The 21,589-nt window shown below is 36.7% G+C and overlaps 1 protein-coding gene across 15 annotated transcripts in view; it reads right to left on the bottom strand.

The window, feature by feature from the left end:
• sh3bgr (SH3 domain binding glutamate-rich protein) overlaps window positions 1–10,407 on the bottom strand; it is a 50,157-nt gene extending 39,750 nt beyond the window's left edge. For all 15 annotated transcript variants that reach the window (XM_051678567.1, XM_051678568.1, XM_051678570.1 and 12 more), the window contains exons 1-3: window positions 10,246–10,407; window positions 6,038–6,223; window positions 2,980–3,060 (exon numbers count right to left, since the gene is read on the bottom strand). In XM_051678567.1, coding sequence (XP_051534527.1) covers window positions 2,980–3,060; window positions 6,038–6,223; window positions 10,246–10,290 — 312 coding nt within the window. In that variant the 5' untranslated portion in view covers window positions 10,291–10,407. The remainder of the gene's footprint in view (window positions 1–2,979; window positions 3,061–6,037; window positions 6,224–10,245) is intronic.
• Between the last annotated feature and the right edge of the window lie 11,182 nt (window positions 10,408–21,589).

The following is a 21,589-nucleotide window of genomic DNA, read 5'->3' as shown; positions in this document are numbered from 1 at the left end:
GATTCCCATCATCAGCAAATGCTTTGAGAGACTAATCAGAGATTACATCTGCTCTGTGCTGCCTCTCTCTCTAGACCCATTGCAGTTTGCTTACCGCAACAACCGCTCCACTGATGATGCCATTGCATCTACAATACACACTGCTCTCTCCCACCTGGAAAAAAAAGAACACTTATGTGAGAATGCTGTTTGTAGACTACAGCTCAGCATTCAACACCATAGTGCCCTCCAAGCTAGATGAGAAACTCCGGGCTCTGGGCTTAAACAGCTCGCTGTGCAGCTGGATCCTGGACTTCCTGTCAAGCAGACGCCAGGTGGTTAGAATAGGCAGCATCATCTCCTCATCACTGACCCTCAACACTGGAGCCCCACAGGGCTGTGTTCTCAGCCCACTCTTGTATTCCTTGTACACACATGACTGTGTGGCAACACATAACTCCAATGCCATCATTAAGTTTGCTGATGACACGACGGTGGTAGGTCTGATCACTGACAATGATGAAACAGCCTACAGAGAGGAGGTGCACACTCTGACACACTGGTGTCAGGAGCACAACCTCTCCCTCAACGTCAGTAAGACAAAGGAGCTTGTGGTGGTCTTCAGAAGAAAAGACAGAGAACACAGTCCCATCACCATCAATGGAGTACCAGTGGAGAGAGTCAGCAGCTTCAAGTTCCTGGGTGTCCACATCACTGAGGAACTCACATGGTCCATCCACACTGAAGTCGTTGTGAAGAAGGCTCATCAGCGCCTCTTCTTCCTGAGACGGCTGAGGAAGTTTGGAATGAACCGCCACATCCTCACACGGTTCTACACCTGCACTGTAGAGAGCATCCTGACTGGCTGCATCTCCGCCTGGTACGGCAATAGCACAGCCCACAACCGCAAAGCACTGCAAAGGGTGGTGCAAACTGCCAGACACATCATCGGAGGTGAGCTTCCCTCCCTCCAGGACATATATACCAGGCGGTGTGTGAAAAAAGCTCGGAGGATCATCAGAGACTCCAGCCACCCGAGCCATGGGCTGTTCTCACTGCTACCTTCAGGCAGGCGGTATCGCAGCATCAGGACCCGCACCAGCCGACTCCATGATAGCTTCTTCCCCCAAGCAATCAGACTTTTGAACTCTTGATCTCCCATGATCAAAATACATCAGCATTGCACTTTATTACTCTTACTCTTAAATCTCACACCGGACTGTCATAAATTATATTATTATATTATATTCTCTCTTAACAACTTACTATCAACCGACAGCCTGAATGTCAATACAGTACAATACAACCTACTGTACATTCTATATATACTACTATATATACTTTTTTTTTATTATTGAATAATGTGTATCTATATTGTGTGTATTGTATACTGTACAGTGTATGTTATTATTTGTATATTGTGTTGTGTGTAATTATGTGTATATTAGACTTTAAATTATGCTGTTAATTTGATGTTATTGTAAATTGGTATATGTCTCATCACTGTCACGACTGCTATGTTGATCGGAACTGCACCCAAGAATTTCACACACCATTGCACTTGTGTATATGGCTGTGTGACAATAAAAGTGATTTGATTTGATTTGATTTTGAGCTGATTGGAGGTTGCCAACCTGAAACTTCTTCCATGGAGTACCTCCCCTCTTTGACTTGGGTTTAAAGTAGAGACAGAGTTTGCAGCACACCAGACGATGGTCCGTAAGACACCCTACGCTGGCCATTACTCGGGTGAGTATGACATCTCGAAGGTCTCTTTAGCGCACCAAGACATGGTCTATGAGGTGCCAGTGTTTAGACCGAGGATGCATCCAGGTTGTCTTCAGACCATCTTTTTTGCTGGAAAATGGTGTTGGTGATGACGAGTTGCTGCTCCGCGCAGAACTCTGACAGAAGGTGCCCGTTTTCATTGCAGTTTCCAACACCATGTTTGCCAAGTACTCCTTTCCAAGCTTCTGAATCTTTGCCTACTCTGGCATTGAAGTCGCCAAGGATAATGACCTTGTTGTCTGCAGGGGCATTCTGTACGAGGTTTCACAGATCAGTGTAAAACTTGTCCTTTTCTGCAGGATCCGCTTGAAGAGCTGGGGCGTACACGCTGAAGAGAGTGGCATGCTGCTTGTTTTGAAGTGAGAGGCGCATGGAGATGATTGGCAGGTTTTCATTTCATTGTTTTATTCAACACAAAAATATTAATTTAACATCACTAAAAATATCACCTGAATACATTAGGTTACACCAACAAAACTCTTTTTAAGGGTTAGATCAGCTAGAAAAAGCCCAAGGTCACTGCAGGTTACCACTTTTAACAGTGTTGCACATGAGTTATATGGACTCCTACAACGTTTTTTGGTGAAAAAATTAAAAGATGGTCTGTCTATTAACAAAGCATTAAGATTAAATTCTCATTTTGGGTTTTTTGGGTGAACTATTTACTTTAAAGCTACTGTAAATTACTGTCCTGTTACATTATATATGAAACGTAAGATTTTTTTCCACATCTGCATGTTTTATTATGTACATTTGTGTGTTGTATCAGCCATGTGGTGAACAGAACAATCACACACATGTAATCAATATGAAAAAATATCTCAACATGTGCTTTTGTCCTTATTTCCATAATCACTGAAGCATATTTTAATGTCTGTAACATTCAAACGTCTGAAGACTGCCAAGATTTTAAGGAATCCTTGAAATCAGAGCGATGATTTGGTGCTACATTATTAAATGATGTTACTACACTAATGTTTCCTTTGTGAGACTGGGCTGAAGCCACACTAGCACATTAAACACTAAATTAGAGGTCTGAGTAAACATTGGAAAACATACAACACAAAACTGTGGCAATATCTGACTTTTCTGCCATGTTGTTATTTCATTATTACTGCTAGCATATAACTGTATTGCATTCTAAGATGTTATCTAACTTTAAGGTCAATAAAAGAAAAGGAAAGACACATAATAAGACAAGACAACTATAACCTTTGATCCTGGTGGAGGTGTCAGGCCCAAAAATTCATAGACTGTGTTGTCCTCCTTGGCATTAAAGAATGTGTCATAATCCTGCAATTTAAAATATTTATTAGCATTTTATTTCAATTAATGTAAGACAAACCTTAAATCGTTTACCCAAAAATGAAAATTCAGCGATAATCTACACAACTGATAGGCTCCAGCACCCCCTTGTGACCCTACATAGGGTAAGCAGGCATAGAAAATGGATGGATCTACACCAGTGTTTCCTAACCATTTTCTCTGGGGTCCCCTTTTATCTTTTTTTTTTTTTTTTTTTTTTTTTAACAAATCACACACTTGACAACTGCCCGGAACACAAAAAACACTTAATTTTAAACATACATCCATTTTATTTTAATTCTTATAAAGTCAAGATTTTCAGCAAATAACTTAAATTTCTCTCTGTTTCCTCTTTTGAAGCTTAAAGGCCTTTTCAGACCAATGAGAGGTGAATTATTGCGAATGGCCCTTTCCCACAGAAAGCGAAGCGAATGACCACCGTTAGCACATTCACGCCTTTACAACTGGTGGCGTTAATCGACAAGCAATTTTACTCCAGTACGATAGGTGGCTCAGCAAACCTTTGAGCTGGTCTGACCTCCACCCATGATGGTCCATGAGAAGAAGAGGTATTTGACAAGCAGATCAAAAAAAGAAAACTGATTTCTCTACAAGCTGCAGAATTGATGAAGAGTTTGTTGTTGAGTTGCTCAGTGAGAAAGAAAACATTCAAGACAATTAACAAACAATTTTAGTTCACCTGCTGGGCAAGTTGACTGGCAGTATTGTCATGTGTACACTGTCTGAGGGGTGATTAGAAAGTATTGAGTGTAAAAAAAAATCATATTAACGGTTAAAACATGTTATAATTTGAAAAGTGATTATATGCCACTGCTTATATGTTAAGTATGTATGTTAAGTACATTTTTTATTCACTGTGTAGTGCACACATATAATGACTGTTGTAACAAATGTTGTCAATTTGAACTACTGATTGTATCTTATTGCATGTGTATCTAAATTTGCTCAAAACTTGTTACTAATTAAACGTGACTGCATTTAAACGGCCAAATAGTCTATACAATGCAAGAAATACAACACCTCACTCAACGAACCATCTTCCGTCTGACCCATTATTAGATACTAGTACTTGCCAATGACAGCTCAATTGCACGACTATTAACAACTGCACAGAAATAACAATTTTGAGGAGACACTGTACATCGTTTTTGGTATACAAAGGCATTTTGATACAAAGACATACAGTGCACCGGCAGTCACAGCATACATTTTTTATTATATGGCGAATAAAAGCACTTAAGATCCGTACAGTTGTTTACTAAAAAGGTGATACAAAGGAAAATATTCTGTGATATATGTTATATTAGAGATATTAGAGAACTCACGTCAGTTTAAATGCAAAGGAAAAAAATACAGCAATATATGAAGACAATCCATGTAAGATCAGAGAGCTTTTTAAAAGGGGATGCAAGGCAGTGATGCAGTAATATCATTTACATGTAAAGAGAACCCATAGGAGAAAAAACTGTTTCTGTTTTTAAGGCATTTGATGCACATTAAACACGTCCTCACTGCTTCAGCGTTTAATGTCGGTGGTCAAAACAGCTTTCTGTGCTTTAGCACCACCTGTTCTGCTGGCTTTGGGAACTGCAGCAGTTCCTGACATGTTTTTGGCCGGGGTGTTTTTTTGCTGTATAAAAAAATTAAAAATTAAAAATAAAAAAGAAAGGTTAGCTTTGTCGATGCGTGATTCGGCGCAATCATTCGTACCAGGTGTGAAGGACTCGTTAGGAATCCATTGTTACCTTAAAAAAATGTTAATTGCGGCAAATCTTCTGTTTGGTGTGAAAAGGCCTTAACAGCCACAGTCCCCATGCGCTTTCGTTGTATGGAAAAGAACAGTCTAGATATTATGCTAAATAACTCCTTTTGTGTTCCATGAAGAAAAGAAAAGAAAACATCTGTTTCAAGCGAAGTGACACTAAGTAGATGATGACAACATTTTTATTTTTGGATGAATAATCCCAATGGACCCACTTTATATTCGTTTTTTTAATAGGGATAGTTCACCCAAAAATGATAACATTCTCATCATTTATTCACCTTCATTTATCACTTTCTTTCTTCTGCAGAACACAAATAAATATATTTTGAAATATGTATGATGTGTTTTTGTCCATACAATGTATATGGGGTCCAAAACTTTTAAACTCCAAAAAAACAACAACATAAAGGCAGCCTAAAAGTAATTCATACCACTCAACTGGTTTAATACATGTACTCGATCACTTTGGATGAGGAACAGACCAAAGTTTAAGTCCTTATTTACTATAAATCTTGACATTCACAGTCTCCTTGGCACATTCATGAAAGAAGTTCTTTCACTCAGTTCCACGAACCTGACACATTGTTGCCAAGTTAGAATAATTGTTGCTTTTAAAATGTGACGCAGTTACTAAAAAGTTCATGGTAAACAGTAGAAAAAAAAATGCAACGTTTTATTGACATATAATGACACTGGGATGGAGGACCTGGCAACCGTGTGCAGCCTCAAAGAATCACTGCCTTGAAGTATGCCCTGAGTTCCTATCCTGTCAAGATTTTTTGGTGACCTCTTCGTTTTAGTACTATGTACTTATATTAAAAAATATCTTTATTAAGCACTAATAAGCATTACAATACTTATTATGTACTTCATGTGATGTTTAGGGTTAGGGGTAAGGTCAACAGTATAATTGCAGTTGACAACTACATGCAGGGACTTTAATGTAAAAGAAAAGAAAAATGTAAATAAAATTTGGTAAAAAAAAAAAAAATATATATATATATATATATATATATATATATATACACACACAAATTAAAATCCATTGAATCTAATGTTTTATTTCAATACAACATGTAGTTATTTGTTTCAATTATAGTGTGGCTTTTGTAGATTTTAAATGGGATTAACCTGGTTAATAAATTTTTCGTAGAAACCTCTGTTGTAGCAAGTTCTTACCCCACAATAATTCTCCTCATTGAAGATCTGTGGAGGAAGAGGAATTCCGTTGGTGGGCTTCATTTCTCCAGGGACATTTTCCCTCATCCACTGGCGATTCTCTTCATTTGAAGCAATGTCAAGCTGTGTGTAATCGATTTTAAGTGCCTCAAGAAATCCAACAACATCTTGCTGTTTCTTTTTGATCTGTGGTATTGGGGATGACAGATTATAAATGTGAATTACATCACAAGACATTTAAAGAATTTTTTAAGTATACTTTTTTTAAAAAGTAAATTACATTTTTCCAGACTAGTCATTCTACGTGGCCTATGGTACTAAATACTATGGTACTACAGTAGGGCTTCACAATTAATCTAAAAAATAATCGTGATTACAATTACAGCTATCGCAATTATATTATCGTAAAAACTGTCAATTACAGCATTCCATTTAGGTGTATTCCCATTGTGCCAAAATTTTCCATTTACAACACATTTTTTGAGCAGTTGTGTGCATGCAAAGGCAAATCATGTGCACTTAAATTAGTCTAAAGGCATATCATTAATGCTCACAATCTAAATTACACTGTGTACATTTTATTCAAAATGTGAATAACACGTTTTATTTTTCATGCAATTCAAATATTAAAGCAATTCAGGAACACTGTTCTCAAGTTTTTTTGATGCATAGCCTACAGAATACAGCATGCAACTGCCCATCGAAAAAAAATATGTATTTTTAATGTAAATTCTTTCAAGCAAAATGAAAATTATTTTATTATTTGCTCATCCTCGTGTCATTCCAAACCCTTAAGACAAACAGCAGACAAAGAACTCTTCTCTTTTCTGTGGAACACAAAAGGTGAATTTTTGAAGAATATCCTGGCCACTCTTTACCATAAAATTAAAATGAACCAGAACTGGGGTAGAAAGAATGTTATAAGTAACATAAGTAACATTATAAGCACTGTTCTACATTACAGAGAAATACTAAACCATAATAATGAGCCTTTAAAATATAAAATTTACAAGCCCATGCACGAGGCAAGCCGCAGCGACACCGGCAAAAGCGGTAATGATTCTGAATGTGTCGGAAAAACCAGCAAGGAAACTGTCTGAACATTTTGTTAATTTATAGAGAGAAATGCACACAATGATCTCGGGGATCGACGATGGTCAGAGTGATCGCCAATAGCTGATGCCTTTGACCATGTCAAGACGATATTTGGCTCGTTTCCCCATTAATGTATAATTGTTATTATTATTATTATTATTATTATGCTATTATTATCAAATTAATATTACAAATAATTTGCCCGTAGACACGCGCTTGAAGAAACACACTTTATTATATTATTAAGAACAGATGACAGAAAAGCCGTCTATGCGCATGTATGACACGCTGTTTGTACGGAGGCGTGCAGTCTCGTGGAATACGTGCATGTAAAAGGTTCTCACTGTTTCTTTGTTTCTGTCTTCTGAATTATTTTTTTTTTTTTTTTGCAAGAACAGTATCGTCTATGAGTGCTGCAAATGACCTCAGATATCTCAGCTCAGGAGGTGTTTTGAGTTCAGTTCACTTTATTTCCACAGAGCAGTTCATTGTGACCACAACTATGGAGCCTATACATCTGTGATTAAAACATAAAATACTACAAAAACACGTTCACCTCAAACCATGATTTATATTTCAGTGAATATTAGCATCATTATAATTATTATTTTTACATTTACAATTGTTTTATGTCTTCATTTGTGTAAGTAATTTTCTGCCATGATGTTAAGATACTTGCCTGATGGTAAATGGAAAGGTATATATATATATATATATATATATATATATATATATATATATATATATATATATTATTCTTTTATCACTTCATTATTTTATTTTATTTTTCATTTCGTTTGGAGTGCAATTTGAATTTAGAAATGTATTTGATTTAAGTTTTTCGTTTTTTAAATAAATTAATTTTCAATGCAAAATCACAAAAGCAAGAATATTCACTGATCCCTCAGCCCAGGGGTTGCTGATGTAATTGGATATCGCAATATATATATATATATATTGTGAAGGAGGGAACAAAATGAATGTATTCACACATATGATGTATTTTCCCAGATAACTAAATACACGACCGGTAGAGAATGCATAGATGAAGTAGTTTCTTTGCCAGAGAGAAGTTGCCCTTCACAAATGTTGTAAAGCCATCTTTCAAAATGTTGAACAACACACATTTTAATTGCACTTATTTTTTTCCAGTTTCATTTGAATTTTTAGTTAAAATAAATAAAAAAATAAAGTTCTAAGTTTGAAATCAAGGTGTCTTGCTTTATTGTGTAGGCTTAACCCTAACCCTGCTTAATGAAAATTACCCCATAGTACCACCTAGCGTCCAACCAGCGCTAATACCGGTGTTCGTCATTTTTATGTGGAGTTTTTTCTGCGACCAACCGACCAATCAAAACTTGGTCGACCAAGACTCTTCTCATCGACTAACCTTTGGTCGACTATCGGGGGCAGCCCTAGTAAGTACAGACTGAGTTAAGCTCAAGAAAAGTCAACCTACTGTTTCCAAGTTCACTGTGAGATCAATCTGCAAAACTACAAAGAAGCTATGCAATAGCACTGTGTCAAAAATGTAAGTCGTTATTCCCTTACAATGGGCTACAAAAAATGGCTAGAGGTAGACCGATATATCGGTTTTACCGATTAATCGGTGCCGATTAATTTTTGGAACTAACTGTTATCAGCAAAAATCTTTGCAGGTAGTTGCCAATAGTTTTAATCTAGTGAATGTAGGCTATAAAAAGCTTAATTTGGTAAATACTTAAATATAGAAAATTGGGACGCCAAGTCTCTGTCATTTCAAAATAAGTAAGTGTATGTCTGGGTTTATAGTTAAAAGTCCCGTGTCATGCACCAAATCTTCATTTTTTTTTTCTTTCTTGTTATTCTTCGGATTTTGGTTGCACAATAAACTGCTAGGATTTTATTCATTTTGGACTCATGTAGCCTCAATTTATGTGTCGGTCACACTAAGGAAAAACATATTTTTAACATTCTATAAATCCATTTTAAAAACTATCGGCCGATTTATGGGTTATCGGCCTTTTCCACCATTTTATCGTATCGGCAAAATCCACTATTGGTCGACCTCTAAAAAAAGCCACTGATGCCAAATGCCAATGGTTCTCGCATGACTTTTCACCAAATGTCACTGACGTCAAAAGCACCATATTTGATTTAGAAGCTACAGTAGAGGGCAACATCTTTCAGTGAATAACAACTTAAATTTTGGTTTGCTCATCACACAAATCTATGTAACGCTTGAGAAGAATTGTAATGTTGTAAACAAGTATGGACTACTTTTATGGTGCTTTTTTGGTCATTGTGTAGCTTGTTGGACCGAGTCATTATTCATTTTCATTATTTGGAACAGAACAGTCAATTCACATTTTGCGTTTCCACAGAAGAAAGCAAATCGGGTTTGGAACGACTGGGTGGGTGAATAGATAATGACATGATTTTCACTTCTGGATGACACAAAAACCTTTAAGAATAATTCATCTGAAATGTAAATGATTATTGAAATTATAATACCAAAATTACAAATAAGTACTGTGTCAATAGTAATACCATGGTAATACAGTGTTATTTAGCTATTTTCCTGAATGATAGAAACCACATTCATGCACTACATGTTTTTTGTTTTTTTTTAAGGTATATATGAAAAGTCAAGAATATCTTGATATTACTATGGTACATATCTTAAAACATGGTAATTCCATGGTACTTTGTGATAAAATAAAAAGAGAGGATAACTGTTAGTTTTAATAAAGTATTAAATCCCTAAAAACACGTAATATACGCAATAAAACACGTTTTATGTCTCCTGATGAATTATTGAAATTAATTCTGGAAGTTTCTTTTTCTAAAGGAAGAGCTGGTGCAGGTTTGGAATGTGATCTCAGAGATATATAAGGAAACTGGTGGGGCCCTGCAACTGTTATTGGTTCACACCGAATTTTTTTAAACAATGTTGAATTAAAACAACTTTACTTACAACTTTGCACAGCTGATTTTTAACAGTACACATTTGGACTATTGAATGATTCAATCGGCAACCTGTATTCAGCAAAATTATGCGTTTCGGCCTGAGTGACCTGTTGAGTGACTGAACATGGACACACCTTCGAATAAATAAACTTGCGATTTCTTACCGCTGTCGATCCTGAAGATGACGCGAGAAAGATTTTAATGACCATTTTGTGGAAGTGCGAAGTTAAATGGGAAACAGTGTTTAAAGTAACAGTGATTCACCCCTTGACTGAAATTCACACAGCGTTGCAGGCTCAACTCCAGCCACTCGGTGTCTATTTTTGTCTCGAGCGCATCATCGTCTGGCGGGATTGGTGCGTTTGGTCTTGGTGGTGTCTGAGTGATTGGCAATCTCAGCTGTCCGTCCACATCAGGGTGTCCTAAAGTTAGTCTATAGCGACGTGCATGCATATTTATACAGATTACAGATGAAAGTTTTGCACTGACAACGTAGAGTGTTTTGTAGTTGCCAGTAAATTGGCTGTTGCTATTTCAAAATTAATACTACGAGGCCTACTAATAATAATGAATTATTAGATTTGAATAATATATATATACAAAAAAAAATATTTTTTTTTTTTTTTTTTTTTTACTGGTGCGACACTGGGAAGTGCTCACAGCCTAAATTACACCTGTGTTGAATCTATGAAAAAATAAGCAGTTTACAGAACATGCATTGGATGATGTAGTCCTATGTTCAAGAACTGTTGTGAAATTTTCAAAATACTTTTTGTTACTTTACTTTTGTATACTTCAATTGGCATTGCAGTAACTCTTTACAATAATGCACTCTTTGTTAAGGGATTAAAGTGGTCCATTATTGACTAATAAGTCATTTACAAATGCTGTGCATACCATTATAACTACATTAATTAAAAAGGGCAACTTTCATGCAATACTTGCAAATAGTGAGTATTTTAACTTACTTGTTCTAAATGCTTAATACATACACTTATACTTACTCATACTAAAAATTGCCCAATTTCATGATTTATGTCACAATGCAGAAAAAAAATGTACTATTATAGTAAGATAACAAGGAGTGAACATGTAATTTTGCAATAGTCCACTTATGTTTATATTAATTATTGTAATGTCTTCACTTACTTGTGATGTCACTTTCCTTGTTGATGTTAAAAAGAATGGTGCTACTCCTGATGGTGTCCCAACTTGTCTTGTCCTAGTTACCTAAAGTCATCTGCAAAAGCACTTTTCAGGTCTTAATGCTCATTTACTATCACAACATACTGTATATCTTATTATAAAGCCTGATGACCATTTAACCATAACAAACTTTATTTGCAAAGGTTTACAATGTTGGCAACTCCTTAATACATTCTTCATATGTGTCTACTTTACATTAAGGTATATTTTCATAGATTACTAATGTTGAATAAGTGTTATTAAGCATTTATAATATTTGAGGTAAAATGTCTCACTATATATATATATATATATATATATATATATATATATATATATATATATATATATAGTATTGTTATGATTAAAATCCCCAGTCTAGGTTGGGGTAAACCATGACAAAAGTAACGGTGTCCTTTATATAAAGGAATCCTGGAGTCCTGTCTCCTGCTCTCAAACACACACTGAAACGGATTTGATTGTTTCAAAACAAATTGTTTATTTACAAAACAAAGAAAAGGGGAGAAGCAGAAACTTCAGGAGGGGGAAAGGCCAAAACAATAAACAAAACAGAACTATCTGGAGAGAAGTCTTACCTGATGTTTAAAAAGAAAATTAAATGAATAACAAAGGCTTGCCTCCCTCACTGGCCACACACAGGAGAAAAAGTAGTTAAAATGAAATGGCACCCACCTCCCTACAAAACCTCCGAATAGTAGCTAACAACTTTAAACGATACAACAATACCAATTAACACCTTTATACAAAGCTTAATTGCTATACAACAAGTCACGAGACACAAATGGTACTTTTCCACTGCACGTTACGGTTCGACTCAACTCGACTCTGTTCGCTTTACTTTTCTGAGCTTGCTTTTCCACTGCAGTTTAGTGCCGCCTCAACGTGGGTGGGATTATAGGCTGATAGTCATAGTTGCGCTGCCTCTACTGCTGTGACATCATCTTAAACGCAACACAAACATTACTGACCATAAACAATAACACGACCGCTAGCTGTTAGCTACTAGCTCATTGTGCTGCATAAAGCAGTTGTTGCATGGTGATTTTACACAAGTGTAACAGTTAAATTGGCATGGTTGTTTTAGAAGCAAACTTTCCAGTAGCTGGTCAACTAAATAAAGTGAAGCTTTCAAGCAGAATATAGAGTTAACGTAACAAAACATACCATCCTCCATTGTGGATTCCAATAACTCCGAGTCCAGGGCACTCTCCCTCCCATTGCTTGCCTGTCTATTACCATAGATAGCGTCCATTTGGTCGAACCATTTCCACTTTTTTCTGTTTGAACCACTCCGGCTGTTGTGGTCCTTGATGGTTCTGTAGTCACTTTTAAGTTTTTTTAACTTTTCCCTACATTGTTGGTAGGTCCGGTGGTAGCCGTGTGCGGCCATGAGCTGAGACACTTCCTGAAAGACTTTTTCATTTCACGTCGTTTCATTCATCGTTAACGAGAGGAACGTCCTGGTTTTGCGCACAGCCATTTCTTTTTACAATTCGAAAGTCACATGAACAAAAGATATTGCTGTGGCTGTTGCTAACTTTAAAACTAGCGGGTTGATGTCCCGTGTCGCAAATCCAGTGACGCTGGTAGTGAAGATTCTCTCTGACCAATCAGTGATCTGCAGGGTTTTGACGTCACATTTAGTATCGGCTTGGCTCGCTTGGAACCTCGACCGAGGTGGTACTAAAAAAGGTATCAGGTACCAGGTACTATCCACAGTGGAAAACCCCCAAAAAGCAAGCAGAATTGAGTCGAGCTGTACCATGCAGTGGAAAAGCCCCAAAAGTAGCTCAGCACATCTGAGACAGGAGAGTGGAGTCAGAAAATGGTGTTTCCCAGCAGCTTTTATCCCCACAGTTCACAGCCAGACCAATCTTGACACCTCTTGTTAGTGGTCTCACCTGGTCGTCATTAGAGTGATAGACCGAGCTAGAGAGGAGACAGAAGACAGGGAAAACACATACACACACAAAAGACATTCCCACCCCAAAATACACAACCAAAACAAATTATATAAAATGCCCACTTGAATACGTCTTAAGACGAAACAGTATATACTTAAAGCTGCGAGTAAGACTAAGGCATCTATTATGGCTCAAGTAGACAGGTAAAGGGGGCCCCCTTGTGGCCCGAGTGGGAAGAGAGCTTGTTATCCAGTGCTCTCTATTTTTGTTTTCTTTTTTCTTTTGCTGTTGGAGCAATCAGGTAAACAAAAATTGTATTTGCTGTGGTCTCCCATTCACCGCCATTCAAGTTAACCCTGCTATGCATCTACTTCCACTCTCCAAACACGGATATGTGAAAAGGGTCCATTGATAATGTTATTGTAACTATTGTACATTTATCAGCACTGAAAGGATGTTAGTGTCACATTTCATTCAACACGGGTAGAGGGGTGCACAGTAATCATGAGAGGGTGCACATCTGACAAAAAAAAAAAAAAGTCTTGTGCGGTGCCCAACTGTCATTTTGGGCCCGGCTCTAGGCAACCGTGACACCTATGCCACGGGCCGACCCTGTGTTCAGGGGATGTCATAACAGCTGGAAGTATAGGGATAGATTTTGAAACAAGATTGCTTCATTCACAAATACAAAAGATCCTACCGTCTCGCTGTGTTGATACTGATATGCCTCTGTGCTCATGAACTCAATATAGTGCAACAGTCTAGTTCAGGAAGTAAAAATCCCCTACATTTTTTCCATAGGGAAAATTATTATTTATATCTGAACATTTTGTAATACATTTTAAATACATTGATTCTATACATATAATAAACAACATCAGCACTTTTATACTTTTTTATAATTTTTTAATCTGATTACATAATTCGCAATGGTTCATGGGATTGTTGTTTATTCCCTCATTAAAGACGTTAAGTACACAGTCTTGAACCTTTGTCTTTTTGTCTGATTTTCAAATACTTTTCTGCTTCAAAACAAAGTTTGTAATGTTGTGATTCACCTAGGAGCTGGTTGGTTTGATTCATGGCTTAGATTTTATGTAATCCCTATGGAAAAAAATGAATGAGAAAATGCTTCCAGTACCAAGACGGTTGAAAAAGTGGCACTGTTACACTCTAAAGTGTACTGTAAATCACTTTAGGTTAAAGCACCTGCTAAGTTTGGCATGACATGGGGGTGAGTAAATAATTACAGAACTTTCATTTTGTGTGAATGTCAACCACATTTAATTATGTGGTTCATTGCATTGGCTAATTCAGCTTAAATGGTTTGCCAGACTTAGAAATTAGGGATATATTTACCAGTGGCGCCTGCAGCTGTATGGCCGTACACACTGTGTGACCTGACTAACCTGACCTGAGAAATATTTACTCAGAATATTTAACCAATCATGAAATGTGTCCCGTATTTCTGTTGGCTGTTTAAAAGAAATAGCAATGCCCAATTGTTTTCAGTAAATTGGCCACACAGGCTTGCAAAACGGTCTGAATCGATTTGTGATTCAGTACAGTTTGTTCAGAACGCTTTCTCACTGAGTCATTTGGAGCAGTTTCTCACACAGTAAAACAGTATCGGGATATTTACGAATACAGAGAACAAACAGCGCTAAACTCAGTCTGTATTTAAATTCAAAGCACTGCCCCCAGTGGCTGAAGCAGGTAGTGTTTAAAATAAATGTACGTAAGGGCATCAGTTTATACCCGTATCATCATTGTAATCATCAGCTCGCAGAGGCGCACCAAAAGTGCGCTGTTTTTTGCTGTAAAGAATGTAATAAAGTGAATGCGAGTGTTTTATGAACTCTTCCCCCGAACCTAAACCTAACTGTCAGTGAAGAAAAATGTAATGTTAGAGGAAAAATGGAACCTCCACATCGTGGACGTCACTCATTATATGAACGCAAATACTTACTGGTTTCAAATGGGACACAAACCCAGGTCTCCCAAGCTGCTGTTGCGACCAACCCGATCTCATGAAAAGTCGTACATCATTTACGAGTTGGCTATTTCGTATGGTCTTGCACAATGTTGTTCACATAAACTCATACGACTTCATCACGTGCAAATTCCCGGATGTCTTACGCGGAAGTAAGCGCGAGTTCCGCACACGAGGCGTTAAGGACATACTTATTAATATTATGCCCTAACCCAAGCCCTTATCTAAACTTAACCAATCAGCAGAGTGTGTAAACATGATAGGAAGCTGTTGTGTGTAACAGAAGCAAGTAATTGTCGCGTGTTAGATGGAAACGATGTCCAGCTACGTCATTGGCTGTAATGAAAGTCATCGGGATTTAAACGAGTGCAGTCGCATGATATCATACGAATTAGCCAAATTTAGAAAAGTGGGAAATAGTGCCTGTCAGTAATTCAGCATGATGGGGCCGATGCCAGGGTTTTGGAACATTCAGAAGCAACATGGTGACTTCCTGTGTGATAATGTGTATGTTTAGGTTTAGAGGTAGGTAGGGTTAAGGTTAGGGTTAGGTAAGGGGTAGGGATAGGTGTACAGTTTCTGTGGGAGTTTTGTTTTTTCTTTTTTTCCTGAAACTATAGCCAAGAAATAGGAAAATAACATTGGTGAGGGTCACAAAGAATATTTTACGGGTCTCCATATTCAATATAAGGGACACACTATTTTGTCTTTTAATTGGAAAATTCTGTATTTTACAGGATGGGTGGCAACCCTGGAGAAAATATAAGTCCATCTCACACATTTAAGAGTCCTCAAAAAAATCTGTCACTGGTAAAACATCTACCATTTTATAATGAAATATTTGTGATTTATATTTTGCTTGCAAAAATGTTATTTTGTCAGAATGAATGGCTATTTTGAATGCCCATCAATAAAAGAAAGAAGATTTTGGGCTTACTAGGTGTGGTTTCAGCATCGACCAGCAGGGGCTAACTGCCTAAACACTGACCTTTTATCTGAATCATACAGTGTTGGGGAGCAGTTAAATAAAAGTGGATACACTACTAACTTAACTACGTTTTTCAGTAGCGTGACACTAGCTCAGCTATTTTCACAGTATAGTGTTGCTTTTCCAGTAACAAGCTACATTTTCCAAGGAGTAGCACTGTTGCATCACAAATCATTTAAGTGATTCAGTTCTTCTGGACAGTTCGTGTAAATCAATCGGTTAAAATAAATGATTTTTAGAGGAATAGGCTATTCCTGGTTCAGTACAAGTTAAACTCAATCGACAGCATTTGTGGCATAATTTTGATTACCACAAAAATAAAAAAAAAAAGCAAAAATCAAGGTTACAGTGAGTCACTTACAATGGAAGTGAATTAGGCCAATTTTTGGAGGGTTTAAAGGCAGAAATATGAAGCTTATAACTTTATTAAAACACTTTTTTATTAATTTTTCTGTTAAAACTCATGTCTTATTTGAGCTGAAAAGTTGCTTAAATGGTCATTTTTACAGTCATTTTAGGGTTTGTTGACTACATTGCATGGCAATGAAGTTGTAAAATTGGCTATGACTTTAAACAGAAAAGGTTACTAAGTTATTTTATCACTCTAAAATTATTTATTTTTACACGCATATTGTTTATGCCTTGTGGCTATACTTTTGAAAAAGTGAGTATTTTAATGTTAAAAATGTTTCCCCTCTTCACTTCCATTGTAAGTGCCTCACTGGAACCCAGATTTTTGCTTTTTTTAAAGAAAAGGAGGGGCAGGTCAAAATAATTTTTTTGTGGTAATCAATATTATGCCACAAATGCTGTCAATTGAGCTTAACTTGTATTGAACCCGAAATATTACTTTAAGAGTTGGGGACTCCAATTCATTTTACAGTTCATGTAATTTAACTAGTTCACATAAATGATTCACTTGAGCGCTGCGCAGCCTTAAAGGTACTTTGCCTATTTTTAAGCTAAATATTTAGTTAATTGCTGCTGTTTATCGCTATATTTCAATTAAGTTACATAAAATATGGTGTTTTCTAGTTTATTTGTTTATATTACATTTACATTTCCCAGATAGCTCACATACATGTCCGAGATATCTGTTAAAGAGTGTTTCATCTGGAAAGCATCACATTCAAATTAAAGGTGCACTCAGTAACTTTTTTGCTCATGTCATCATGGACTTACAGTGACACCTAGTGGTGTGGTTGCAGCATCATTCAAAATCAATAGTTTTCAGTTACAGATACCATTGCAGAAATTCACTATTCACAAACAGCCATGATTAGTTTAATCCAAGAGCGAAAGTGTCCAATAACAAGACGGTTACTGAGATTAAGCGAGTAGTATTCAACTGGTCATGTGATTCTAAAATGGCAGCCCCCATGAGGGCGCTCCGCCCCATGTAGAATAAATCAGCTTTTAATAAGGTTACTGAAACGACTAGAGTCCTCATCTCATGATTTTATACATATGTTTCAAAATCACAATACTTTTTTTTTTTAACGGGGAATGAATTGCTGAGTGCACCTTTAACATCTACTAAACATCAAAGATCAGATTCTTAATCATACATGTTTCAAAAGACATCTGTTGAAAGTCTTATTGACATCTGAAAAGAAACGTCTTATAGACATATAGCAGATGAGCAAATAACCTTAAAAATATGTCTTGCACACACATCAAACAGACATATGGATGATGTCGTTTGCAATCAGGGTTATGTTCAATTTAATATTGTCACCCTATTTGTTTAACTCTTATGAAAATTAACCATGATTTTACAATAGTAATACATGCAGTAACCATGACTGTAGTAACCATGGTTAATTTTGTGTTTACTATGGTTTTACAAGAAATACCATGGTTTAATTATGCTTACTGTGGTAAAACCATGGTTAAGTTTTGTAGGGAATGTAACCAGTGATAGGCAGGACAGATTATGACTAGCAAGGGCCCCAGGGCCAGTTTTCTTTTAGGGCCCCACCGGTCCAATTATCTAGTTGAGATCCACGCAAAATAATTTTTCATTTATTTAATTCCCTTTAAATACCCATACTGCTATTAACAATCAGATTTATTCAAAAACACAGCACGGATGTGGTAAAGAAACCGCTCAACCGAAACATTCGCTGAACTGTTCTTAAAGAGACAGTACCATTTTAACATTTGTTATACATGATGCAAACTACTACAAATTATGCATACAAAAAACAAGAATGTGACAAAACTTTGAACAAAGCCTGAATCATAAGTTAAGTTTTAATGTATTATTACTTTCAGGACATATACAAAACAGTTCCTTTCCTTTCCTTGTAAAACTTAACAAAAAGTACTTTTCATTAAAGAGTAAAATGATCCATCATGGATGGATTGGGACTAAAAGTCAGTCCAGTAGAGGGCAATGGTGACACCAGAATAGAAATATTAATAATTCTGCCCAGCTGAAAAATACATAATTATGTTAAATACATATGCTTGTACACCGTCACTGATGACATGTTTCTAAACTATTCTTTTCAAAACTATGTGTATGTTTATCCAGTAAAATAATATCTGCCATGGTATGAATTTACTGGTGAAATCAGACATTACATTTGGCATTATCAGGAGGACTATCAAATATCAGGACCCTTATAATTATTATACATCATATTTAGCATTAGACACAGTTTAATATACTACAATTATCTGTAAACGCAGTGCAAATTCTCTCGCGCGCTGCTAATAACATCGTTGCTCGTTGTATTATGCGCTCGCACGAGGAGAAACCATCTAAAACACTTTAAAATCCGGCACACTTTAGCCTCTGAGACATCGGTGTGATATGCATGAGAGCTGCACAATTGATTACATTGAATCTGAAATCGAGGTATGATGTTTCACGAGTTTAATTAAAATGATGGCTCTCCCCTTCTCCATTGCGATCGGTTTGATTGACGCGCATGCGCACGCTCCTTTGCTCAGTGCTCAGTCAAGTGTAACGGAGACTCGCATGTGGTAAAAACAAGTTTTTGGAAATACGCGCCTGATGTTGAATTCATAACATGTATACATTATAAAAACAGAGAAAATAGCAGTAAAATGTAAATTACGCGCTGGAGAGAAACAACTCTTTCAACGCACCTGAAGCAGCATCCTCTCCACATTACACTATATCCTTATTATGATCTTTGAAGTGTTTAAGTGCTCTCGTGCGCTGGACAACTTGGGTCATATTTTTTTCTGCTTCAGCTTGGCACCTTTGTTTTTCAAACGAGTTTCACAATGCAACACATTTTCACTGGGCTGTAAATTGACGTCACTGACGGAGCTCTCCGTGCTAGCCACATAAATCCAACTAATCGATAATAAAATTCGTTGTCGATGATTTCATTATCAATAGTTATCGATTAGTTGTTGCAGCCCTACAGCAAAGTTTTGATCATGTTGATGATGTAGAGGATTTAGAAAGTCATGTATCAAATATGATATATGTGGCATTATAGGGTTAAAGATTGGCTCAAAATTTTTATTACAAACTATAAGACAAAAGGGTCCTATAAGAGGGCTAGGGACCCTCATAGTCACATTATAAGCTGTGGGGCCCTCATATTCAAGCGTATATAAACATTTACCTTTTTTATTTATAAAGCAATACCTTCTGGGCCCCTGGGCACTGGCCCCATTGGCCCTGTCACCTATGGTGATAGGTCATATTATTGAATTATGAATGAAATCACAAATAAAATAATATTATCTGATTGTTAACATATTTTCTTCTTTAAATAGCTTCAATGTAGTTTGCTATCTTTTGTTAGTAGCTAGCTAGCTATCTACTGTTTTTATGAAAGAGTAGCTTAACTGTAGTTTAACTACAGTCATGAGTTAAACTACAATCTACTAAATAGGAGTTAGTAGTTTTTAGCTTATAGGAACCTACACTTTCAAAGAAGCTTTCACAGCAATGGTATCACACACATGCAAAGAGCAAGAAAGATTATTATAAAGCATATACTGTATAATTAAAGCTGAAGTATGTAGTTTCTGCACCACCAAACGGAATTGCAAAAATAAACAATGTTTTCAAAACAGTTTCCTGAATATACCCACCTTTTGACATTTCTCAAACAAAGAGATGGTCCCACCCCCAACTTACACAAGTGGTTGAGTAACGTTGTTGGTGTGGGGCTAAGCGGGTCCCTCAAAACAAACTTTTCAAAGCGCCACAGAAAGATAGTACTTAAAGTTTTCAAGAAATTTAACCTATGAATGGCTGGTTGTCTCTGTATATTCAGCTGGAATAGAAGGTCTTTTAACACAGAAAAAGTTACATCAGCTTTAAACTAAAATAAAATAAAATAAAAAAAAAATAAGCATGAGGTTATAATAAAGTTTCAGTCCTTTGCTTCTTTGATACCGTGATGTTCTATTATGGTGGATGCTCATTGGTAGGGGGAAATGCATCCCCCTAAACTACTGAAATCCACTGGGGTTCTTGATTGGCATTTTGTGTTTAATCTATCTTTTAATTCAATTTTTAATTTTACTTAATTCAATATTAATAACATGTTGATCCAACTATGTTACTGTGCTTACAACAATCAGCCAAAACATTAAAATCACCTGCCTAATATTGTGTAGGTCCCCCAAGTGCCACCAAAACAGCGCCAACCCGCATCTCAGAATAGCATTTTGAACATGATATTCTTCTCACCACAATTGTACAGAGCGGTTACCTGAGTTACAATAGACTTTGTTAGTTCGAATCAGTCTGGCCATTCTCTGTTGACCACTCTCCAAGTGTTTCCATCTGCAGAACTGCCACTCACTGGATGTTTTCGGCACCATTCAGAGTAAATTCTAGAGACTGTTGGAGATCAGCAGTTACAGAAATACTCAAACCAGCCCATCTGGCACCAACAACCATGCCACGGTCCAAATAACTGAGATCAAATTTTTTCCCATTCTGATGGTTGATGTGATCATTAACTGAATCTCCTGACCCGTATCTGCATGATTTTATGCACTGCACTGCTGTCACATTATTGGCTGATTAGATAATTGCATGGATGATTGTTGGTGCCAATTGGCTGGTTTGAGTATTTCTGTAACTGCTGATCTCCTGGGATTTTCACGCAAAACATTCTCTAGAATTTACCCTGAATGGTGCCAAAAACAAAAAACATCCAGTGCGGGTTGGCGCTGTTTTGGCAGCACAAGGGGGACCTACACAACATTAGGCAGGTGGTTTTAATGTTATTGCCGATCGGTGTAGATGTAGCTCACAACTTTACAAATATTCATACTAGAAAAATACCTGAAAAGCCAAACACAAACGGTGAGTTGTCTGATTAGGTCCTTTGTCCAAAAACTGACAGTTGGGTTCACAAAAACTACCATGATAGTGTGAAATGACAAGGGTATGACAAGAGTAATTTTTT

Source organism: Myxocyprinus asiaticus, chromosome 39 (assembly GCF_019703515.2).
Source record: "Myxocyprinus asiaticus isolate MX2 ecotype Aquarium Trade chromosome 39, UBuf_Myxa_2, whole genome shotgun sequence".
In the NCBI taxonomy this organism is placed as follows: Eukaryota; Metazoa; Chordata; class Actinopteri; order Cypriniformes; family Catostomidae; genus Myxocyprinus; species Myxocyprinus asiaticus.
The sequence above is the reverse complement of the archived record's forward strand: the minus strand, read 5'-3'. Positions and strand labels throughout refer to the sequence as shown.